Source organism: Nuphar pumila, chromosome 3 (assembly GCF_984573655.1).
Source record: "Nuphar pumila chromosome 3, dmNupPumi1.hap1.1, whole genome shotgun sequence".
Taxonomy (NCBI): Eukaryota; Viridiplantae; Streptophyta; class Magnoliopsida; order Nymphaeales; family Nymphaeaceae; genus Nuphar; species Nuphar pumila.
Window position 1 is genome coordinate 136,401,046 of NC_143251.1, and position 11,081 is coordinate 136,412,126.

Here is an 11,081-nt window from a genome sequence, read left to right on the forward strand (position 1 = left end):
GATCGAGAGCAAGATGCAACACACATCTATATTCTTTTTAATTGCTCAGCGATCGACCCATACATCGAGTAAGTATATGTATATGCAACTCAATTATAAATCCTTTTATGTTCTATATGTGGATACATGGCTCGGTAATATAAGTATTTGTGGTTTGCAGACGATTTGATCTAGAGTTGCAAAGCGAAGTTTCACATCTCACTGATGCAAAAGTACAAAAAGAACGTGAAACTAAGTTTGTGGAGTGGTTGAAACAGTTGGTAAAGAAGCTAACATAAATTTTGTACTTATAAACAACACTAAGTTACTTAATTGATCGTGATCACAATAATTGTTTATGTCTGTGCGTAGGTTCGCCATGGTGATGTTAAAGATTAAGGAATATGTGATTTAGAAAATGGTCCGACCAAAGTTGTGCAATGCTACAACGGGTATATCGTAAATGGTTATCGATTCCATACAAAAGACTACGGTATAAACAAATCAACGATAAATAGTGGCGTGTGTGTCAAGGGTAGCAGCTACGGTGAAAATGAACATGATTACTACGGTGTTATAGAGGAAATAATGGAGTTGACTTACTTAGGCATGAATAACAGGGTTACGATATTCAAGTGTCATTGGTTTGATCCAACTGCAACAAGACTCGACAAAGCTTCAGGCATTGTGGAGGTGAATCATAAATCCAGGTTTGGAACATATGAACCATTCATATTAGCCTCGCAAGCTCAACAAGTTTATTATACTTCATATCCGAGTATAAAAAAGTCAGATAGAAATGAATGGTGGGCAGTTTGCAAGGTGAAATCCAAACTATACCTCGAGTATGATCAGTTACAGGAAGATGAATTAGCTGAAGACAGTGGTTACTATCAATCAGATGATGTCTATGACTTCGCTTATGGTCACGATGTTGCGCATGATATGCATGTCATATCTCCATTGGCCGATGAAACATTCATAGAGGAATGTGATCCAAATGATGTACCAAGTGGATGGGCAAACAATGAAGAAGAAGAAGAAGAAGAAAGTCAAACTAGTGACGAGAAAGAATTCTCAAGCTAGTGAGCAAAATCTTATACTACAAACCTCTATTTAAATGCATTGTAATACTTGATGTGAGTTGTATTGCAATACTTGGTGTGAATGATTAAAAATTTTATTTGAATGTATTGTAATACTTGATACGAATGATTTGAATGCATTGTAATACTTGATGTGAATGATTTCAATTATCTGAATGTATTATAATTTATGCAACGAATGATTTGAATTAGTGCAATACTTGATGTGAATGATTTGAATTATTTGAATGCATTGCAATGCTTGATGTGAATGACTTGAATGCATTGTAATACTTGATGTGAATTATTTGAATGTATTGTATGACATATGTTATTTGTTAGAATATGGTTCGTGGAGGTTATAATGGTCGCTCATCCAGTAGTAGCCAGGCTCAGCCTTCATCTTCACGGGCTCCTGTGATAGGTATATCATATAACTAATTGGATGCTTGATTAGTTCAAATGCGCATTCTGAGAATTTCTAATGTATTTTTTTACAGATGATGTTGCGTCTGTACACGACACACCTACACCAGTTGATCACACAAGTCAATAGCCAACACAGGAAACAGGGTCTTCTCAGGCTGGCACAAGAAGACTCATTCGAATAGTGTATATCGATAACCGACCGTAAGTATTTTGTTTTCAATTATTGCATATCTTTTAAATATTTTATATTGATATTTACTGTGTAACAATTCATGTGCAGCACGAGGTTTGAGCCACAAGAAGTAGTACGGGAGATTAGGAATTCACTTCTTCAACATCTACCAGGACCAGTTGCTCAATGGAAAGAGTACCCAAAAGAGGTGTTAGACAGATTGTGGTCCTCATTCATGGTATATAGTTGTTCCTCATAGTTAATGTGTTTCATAGTTAATTTATTTAAGCAATGTCTACTAACTTTCTGAAAATATTTGTAGGCTTCGAATCGCTTCACAACTACGGTGGAAGAAAATGATGCAAGGAAGGTGTGGCAGAAGGTGGCTGCCAATCGATTTGCAGACATGCTGCACACTATAAAGACTGCAGCAAAAAAAGCATCTGGCGTAGTAGATGATCCATTACTGTGGAAGGGCCATGGTCTTATTACTATCAGGAGAGATTACTGGGATGAAATGTGCGATAAGTGGGCGGGAGATGCATTTAGAAATCGCTCTGCGAAGACTGCACAAAATCGATCGAAGATGCCCGAAGCCCATCTACACACAGGTGGATCTAAGACATTTGGGAGCCACTTAAAGAAAATGGTAACTCATCAATATATAATATTAATTTTATAAGTATTGTTGCAAACTTGTGTACTAAATCTTTTGTCATTTAACTTCGTAGGAAGCAGAAAAAGGAGGCAGTGTACCATATAAAGATGTGTTTGTAGAAACACATAAACGGAAGACCACGGGAGTCTTCGTATCAGAGAAGGCGAGAACGACAACGGTATGTATTAATTCTATTAATAATCATTGCAATATATATGCAAGTTATCATAATGTTATCATTAATTATTAATGAATACTTTAAACATTATTTTGTAGGAGGCATATGAGCAACAGATGGTAGAGCGATATGGTGATGACGCTACTCAGCATCCATCATTTGATCCTACAGCATGGGTGACTGCAGCAGGTGAACCCAAAAAAGGTCGCGTGTTCGGGTTTGGGAGTAATATGAACACTTCACGAGTTATTGGTTCTTCCAGTTACGGCTCACCGACTTCTTGCGCCGACATAAGCTCCAAGCAGTCGACTATTCTTTCCGGTGATGATGTACGCGAGATCATTAATGAATCACTGAATAACTACTTCCAATACACCGTCGCCCCCTTTCTCCGAAATGAGATCAAGGCCGTTGTTCAGGATAGGGGATCTTCGATTCCAGGTCCCTCTCAGATATAATCACATATTCAGTTTTTTGTCTGCCTTAGAACACATATGAGCATAATCGAATCACATATATAACTTTTTGTCTGCCTAAGAACACATATGAGCATGTTATAATCACATATAGAGTTTTTTTATTGCATTAGAGCACATATGAGCATACTATAATCACATATAAAGTTTTTTTGCCTGCCTAAGAACACATATGAGCATGATAGAATCACATATAAAGTTTTTTTTACTGCATTAGAACACATATGAGCATGCTAGAATCACATATATAGTTTTTTGACTGCCTAAGAACACATATGAGCATATTATAATCACATATTCAGTTTTTTTACTGTCTTAGCACACATATGAGAATGCTATAATAACATATAGAGTTTTTTTACTGCCTTAGAACACATATGAACATGCTATATATCATTTATGATAGAATCACATATAAAATTTTTTGGTTTGCCTGCCTTAGAGCACATATGAGCATGCTATATTCACATATTCAATTTTTTTACTGCCTTAGCACACATACGAGCATGATCGAATCACATATATAGTTTTTTGCCTGCCTTAAAGCACATCTGAGCATGGTAGAATCACATATAGAGTTTTTCTAGATGCCTTAGAACACATATGAACATGCTATAATCACATATTCAATTTTTTGACTGCCTTAGCACACATATGAGCATGATAGAATCACATATATATATATAACTTTTTGTCTGCCTTAGAGCACATATGAGCATGATAGAATCACATATAAAGTTTTTTTTACTGCATTAGAACACATATGAGCATGCTATAATCACATATTCAGTTTTTTGACTGCCTAAGAACACATATGAGCATGTTATAATGACATATTCAGTTTTTTGACTGCCTTAGAGCACATATGAGCATGCTATAATAACATATAGAGTTTTTTTATTGCATTAGAGTACATATGAGCATACTATAATCACATATAAAGTTTTTTTGCCTGCCTAAGAACACATATGAGCATGATAGAATCACATATAAAGTTTTTTTGACTGCATTAGAACACATATGAGCATGCTATAATCACATATTCAGTTTTTTGACTGCCTAAGAACACATATGAGCATATTATAATCACATATTCAGTTTTTTGACTGCCTTAGCACACATATGAGCATGCTATAATAACATATATAGTTTTTTTACTGCCTTAGAACACATATGAACATGCTATATATCATTTATGATAGAATCACATATAAATTTTTTTGTTTTGCCTGCCTTAGAGCACATATGAGCATGCTATATTCACATATTCAATTTTTTTACTGCCTTAGCACACATACGAGCATGATCGAATCACATATATAGTTTTTTGCCTGCCTTAAAGCACATCTGAGCATGGTAGAATCACATATAGAGTTTTTCTAGATGCCTTAGAACACATATGAACATGCTATAATCACATATTCAATTTTTTGACTGCCTTAGCACACATATGAGCATGATAGAATCATATATATATATATATATATATATATATATATATATATATATATATATATATATATATATATATATATATATATATATATATATATATATATATAACTTTTTGTCTGCCTTAGAGCACATATGAGCATGATAGAATCACATATAGAGTTTTTTTATTGCCTTAGATCACACATGAGCACATGATAGAATCACATATAGTGTGTAATTTATTTTATTATATTTTGTTTATCAATACTGACTGTTCTTTTCTTGTGTAGGCTGCTAGCGATAATCAGCGTAGTGGAGCTGAAGGGACAGATAATGACAATGAACAAGAAGACGCACAAAATCTTGGCGATGATTAGAGGACTGTGTTGAAGAAGTTCTATTTTTTTTATGTTTCCTAATTGTAATTGTTGAATTGTAAATAATTAAACTTCTTAATTTTAAGGTGGAACGATTAATTGTTATAGATTCTTGTTATATAAAATTTTTTGTGTGGTTTGTTTTTTATTTACAAGAAATATAAATTGTACAGGAAATAGAAATTGCTTGGTATTTAATTTTCAAATAATTTTTTTTAAATTTTTTTTCGTGTTTGCGACGGATTAGCGACGGAACCATCCGTCGCTATTCATATTAATCTAGCGACGGCATAGCGACGGAAGTAAATCCGTCGCCAATCCGTGGTCGCCGTTTAGTACCGACGGATTGGCGACGGAATATAGCGCTCGTTATTCCGTCGCAATTAGCGACAGACCTGGCGACGAAATAATTCCGTCGCCAGTTAGCATCGAAATATTCACGACGTAAGCATACTGTCGCCTCGTTGTCGCTAATCCGTCGCTAACCATGTTAGCGACGGAATGTGGTCGTCGCTAATCTACTGCTTTGTTGTAGTGTATTAGCAAATGTGTGATTTTGATTGGGTCCTTGATACATTTAATGTGAGAATTGTTGGCAGACTTGAGTGAATCCATGACCATCAGAAGAGAAGTTTTGACATCCTCTGAAATTTCTTCCTTGCCTTTGAACAAAAGGCCATGTTCTAGTTGATAGAGCTATCATTTTCTGAAATTTGTAGCGATTTTTCAGGTATCATGGCTATGAAAGAGTAGCACAAGTTGCTTTTAAGTAAGAATAAGGGGTTTGAGCATGATAATAACAAATAATTCATAATCTTACCCTAGGCCATTTAGTAGGGAGAAGACTTGGGTTTGGTCACTAACAGGTTTACCAATAGCCGCTAGCTCATCACATATGCTTTTGAATGAACTAATGTATTCATCCATGGTTTGATTTTTCTTGCGGTGGACTTGAAGTTTCTACAACAATGAACATTTACACTCTTGTGAATCAAGATTGAAAGCTTTTTTGAGTGTGTTCTGTTGGATAGATTTTCGGATCACACAGTTTCACAATCATAATCATGATATAAAACATGAAATAAATCATAATATGCAGCAAAATACAAATCATGATTTTTAGCAGATCGAAACATAAACAGGAAGCAAACATGTCGGGTTCCACCATATACCAAAATCCAGACATATGCATAGAACATAATATAAACAACAGAAGCATGTTAATACAGTATAAACGGCTAAGGCGTACTAAAGTACTCCCCTTAGAGAAGATTCGTCCCCACATACAGTGCAAACAGGGTCTGACGTCCTTCCCTCAGGATACAATAGCCTCGACGATCTGGATCGGTACACGCCGATGATAGATCACCCTTCAAAAACAACCTCAGGAACTACTACTGCAGACCTCACAGTTTTAGCAAAGCAAGAGAGAGAGAGATGATAGAGTGTACATCCACCCTCTTGGAACCTCTCTAACCACGTTTATATAGACGTGGAAGATATTTGTTTGAAAAGACATGACTCTTGAAGAGTTGCCCATTTTGAATAGACATGACCCTTGCAAAGAGTTACCAGTTTTGAACAAGTGTAACTCTTCAAAGGGTCACCAGTTCTGAACGAGTGTGACTCTGCCAAGGGTCACCAGTTCCAAAAGGCATGACTCTTTTTCTTTATATAATCCAAGGAAAAACAGAAATCCGAGGCAAAAAGATACATTGGTCTTGATTGGATATGGCCCTAAAGGGCCAATTACCCGAGCCCTAACCCGAACCCGGCTCGGCACGACACTACACGGCACGGCACGGCGGGCAGGGGCGTACGCGCGCGTGTGTGTGTGGTAGTCATCCCACCCTCTTGTTCTCAGGAACAAGTGTAAGAGTTTACATGTGGATTATAAATCCCACAACAAACTCAAACACGATCAATGTGGGACTATTCCACGTCATCAAAACCACTTTTTCCAAAAAGGGAAAACACCCCACGTTTCTTCTTGGATTTTTCTCTCCCCTCCCCTCCCTTCTTGCACCTACCTCAATCAAGTGGGTTTTATGTATCCTTTGTCTTTAAAGGGTACAGAATGTCCTCACTATGGCACAAATAAAAGTATAGCTCCAAATATAAACAAACAATGAAGGATCTCCACTTAGGGCGTGTGAGAAAAAAGAGAATCAGCCAAGAGGAGAGAGTACTCACATAAGAAAAATGTGAAAAGGGATCCTTCACCTCTCTTTTATAGGTTTTCCTAAACCTAATCTCACCTCTAAACTCATCTCAACCCTTGATTTCACTCTAAACCCTCTAATCTAATGCCACATCATAATAGCTAGTTTAAATAATTAAAAAAATAATCAATTTAGGAGGGAGTGTCACTTGACACCACCTTAACAAAAGTCATACCCAAATGAGGTATCTTCCTCAAAACCATGTAGAGGGGTTGGGTTCTATCCCAACCTCCTCAGAAGGTGGAATACACCGCAAATAAACCCTAATTTATTTAAATATTAATTAATATATTATATTATCTAAGGAGTTATGCCACTTGGCATCCACCAAAACAACCAAACTATGAGAATGACTCTATCTCAAAATCGTGTAGAGGGAGAGAGTGTCCTATCTCAACCCAACACAATCTCTTAATTAGGTATTAATTTAGATTAGGTTACTTATTGACTAAGTATTTTAATTTAAGAAACTACCTAGGGGGTCTAGCTACCAAGTCTTTTGGTTAACCTCATTGTCACATATTGACCAATTAATTCTATATATTACATCACATGATTGAGATGAGAGGACATCTCACCCTAGTGTATTAAATATTAATTTAATTAACTAATTGCCACCTATGCAATTGGATCTAAGTGGGGCCCACATAGAGGGACGTCCCACCTTATTAACTCCAAACCCCCATAAAAGCTCATATAAACTACCAAATTAAATTCAAATTTAACCTAAATTCAAATTTAATTAAACTCACATTGAAATCCAATCCAAATCTAAATTGGGATTCAGATTTCCTCCCAAATCCAACTTCAAATTCGAATCAAATTTTGTACGTGAACTAAATTCAAGTCATAAATTCACATAAAAATTATCTTTATTGATTTAAATAAATCATCGAAAATTCATGGATTTTACAAAATAGATGAAAGTTTATTTTTTTATTAATAGTCCAAAATTTCAGGTGCATTTAAAAAAAAATCAAAACTTAGGTGTGCCTTTTATTAAAGATAAATCTTTAAGTGCGTTTTTGAAAATTTTCCAAATGAAAAAGACTATAAACATTGGGGCAACTTTCAGTTCTCAAGAAAAATTAAGAATTGGCAAGGATCGTCACACACACCCAAAACCAAAGAAAAGACATCTAGATACCATAGTTAGCAAGTATGGGAAATATTGCATTTCTTCAATAACATCAACAAAAGGTCAACAAATACTACAAAATATTTAGTGAATAAAAATAAGAAAAATTAAATAGCATTTGGTACGTTTGAACATGCTTGAGCAATGTTGTTTTCCTTTTTTTTTAATAAGGGTTTTCTATTAGATTTGAGCATTTGAGTGATTGGACCCTACAAACTGCCATCCAAACTGAGATTTTCGAGAGGTTTTTCATCTTTTTTAGAAAATCGATCATATGGACATGTTCTACATGCTTGATTTTTTAGGAATTAACTCTTGTATTATCCGATTAACACATTCGAGCAGGTTTGTATAAGGCATGAAAATGAACAGCCCAGAATTTCAATAAATACTCAAACCTCAAAAGTTCATGTTTTTCATCAAAAACATGATCCAAGTGTCAATTCCTATCAAATGTACCAAGTCAAACACATCCGCAAGGTCATTTGCAAAAAAAATAAAGGTCCTAAAATACCCGGTTTATACCCAAGTTTCATTTGTTGTAGTTTGCATATTCTCATTTCACATGTTGTTGAGATGGGAACATAACCCGTTATTTTCAAAATAACATTGTTTTTTATAATAACAATAATCCTGTTTGGTATCTTGTCATAACGTGAAATCACAGGCATTTGTGCCACTTGGATCTACTGTATACACGCCCCGATCTCCTATCCCAACGTAGTACGATGGTTGCTGTGTTTTTATTGTCATCCAAGAAACAGGCAGCTTAAAACACCCCAAGAAGGAGGATCAGGTGCAATATGATTGTACACTTTTAGTGTGCTGCTGCACCTCATCACCCTCCATCTTTAAGATACCAGCTGTAGGGCGCGACAGCAGACGGTGGATGATCAGGTGCAGCAGCACACTTGAAGTGTGCAATCACATTGCACCTGATCTCATGTCCCCCAAGAAGCCTCTTTGAGATATATAAGAGAGAAGTTTGAAGCCACAAAATTCTAATGAAAAACTAATCAAAGACAGGGCCAATGAGATCCATCTACACAGCCTGTACAATCTAATTTATTTTTTTGACAATTTCTTTCTCTTATTCTTACCTCTATAAAACACCACTTTAATCATGTCACCCTTCATGAATCGAGTTCTCTCTATCATGGGTATCTCCAAAACACCACTTTAACCATTAGACCACTCTTTTATGTATTCATCCACCCCCTCTCTCTCTCTCTCTGCTTTTTGGGGTACACTGGTACAGCAATTTTCTGATATCAAGGGATTCTGATTCCCCTTCTTCGCCTTCCTTTTCCTTGGGTACAATTCCTTCTTCATCTTCTGTGGTTTGAGAAAAATCAGACAGCTCAATCTTTATTCTCTCTCCTTCTCTCTCTGAAAAGGGGAATCCTTCCCTTCTTATAAATACCCATCAATAAACACGCCTTTCTCTCATACATTGACACCCACCATCAGTTTCTGTGATCCCTTTGTGTCCCTCTTGAAATTCTGTGGTTATCCTCAAAGAATGGCCTCTCGTTCAGCTACCTCTTCCTGGACAATAAAGCAGAACAAGGCCTTTGAGAGGGCTCTGGCAGTGTATGATAAGGAGACTCCTGACCGTTGGAAGAATGTGGCTGCCATGGTTGGAGGCAAGACTGCAGAGGAAGTGAAATGCCACTATGAACTGCTGATGGAGGACTTGAGGTCTATTGAATCAGGCCAAGTGCCCTTCCCTAACTACAAGTCTTCCAATGGTGCCAGTAAGGGGAAGGGCTCTGGTTTAACAGATGAAGATTACAGGTCATTGTTCTGCACTCTTTTTTTTTTTAAGTCTTCTTTGTAGCCTGTTTTTAGACCTATGTCACACTGATAAGGCTGGCGAAACCGTCATTTTTATGAAGTTTTCAATATGCCCAGTGTATGAGGGGACACGCCATTTTTATGAAGTTTTCAATATGAGCAATATATACCGATACAACCATTTTTATGAAGATTTTAATATGACTAGTATATACTGATACAACCATTTTTATGAAGATTTCAATATGACTAGTATACGAGGGAACGCGCCATTTTTATGAAATTTTTAATATTAGTATATAAAGGGACACGATACGGGGGTCAAAATGAAGTATCCATGTGACAGTTTAGACTTCATCCAGATAAATTGTGTATTTTTCTTTTCTTGCTCATGATATTGCCTTTCTAAGGGATACCCAATTTCTTGTTTCTTGTTTTACTGCAGGCTGTTGATGCATTTGAAGTTGCAGCGTCAATGAGGAGTTGACGCTAGAGGAAGATGGTTAGGCTATCTGCTTATGCCCTTCTTCCTGGTTGCCTAGGTGTTACTTATTATAGTGTGTGGTTGATTACAGAAGGCTCTTCTTGTATGGGTGTTATATATCAAGGTTTAAAGTGGATGAAAGTATATAAGGATATCGTGGATGTCTAGTAAATGTAACGGCATCCATTAGTATATGTAATCTATGGGTTCCTACCAATCTACAGGCTTCCTATATAAACCTCTCTCTCTCTCTCTCATATATATATATATATATATATGGTATACGTGTCACTTGACTGCAATTTAGTTCACATGGACGAGCAAAGCAATGACTGATGGTTTTCTTTATGAGGTCACCTTTTATGGACCCTTTCACGTTTAAAGGGACCATCTCAATTCTCCCCTCTTCAGCTCTTTTGTTTTCTTTTTTGTTTGTTTCAGTGTGTTAGTTTTGTCTCATCTATCTGGGGCTACACGCTTCATTGTAGCAATCCCTGTAAACTGCAGCCTTGCATAGGCAAGACACTATATGTAATGCAAGATTATCAATCTTCAGACTTTTCCTTGCAAATACGTAACTCTCTCTCTCTCTCTCTCTCTCTCTCTCTATATATATATATATATATATATATATATATATATATATATATTA

The 11,081-nt window shown here is 36.2% G+C and overlaps 1 protein-coding gene across 1 annotated transcript; it reads left to right on the top strand.

The window, feature by feature from the left end:
• Window positions 1–9,339: 9,339 nt before the first annotated feature.
• On the top strand, window positions 9,340–10,667 carry LOC149843983 (protein RADIALIS-like 3). The gene is made up of 2 exons (XM_090002011.1): window positions 9,340–9,945; window positions 10,391–10,667. Exons 1-2 carry the CDS (start codon window positions 9,671–9,673, stop codon window positions 10,422–10,424), a joined length of 309 nt encoding a protein of 102 aa, XP_089858137.1. The 5' UTR covers window positions 9,340–9,670; the 3' UTR covers window positions 10,425–10,667.
• The last annotated feature ends 414 nt before the right edge of the window (window positions 10,668–11,081 follow it).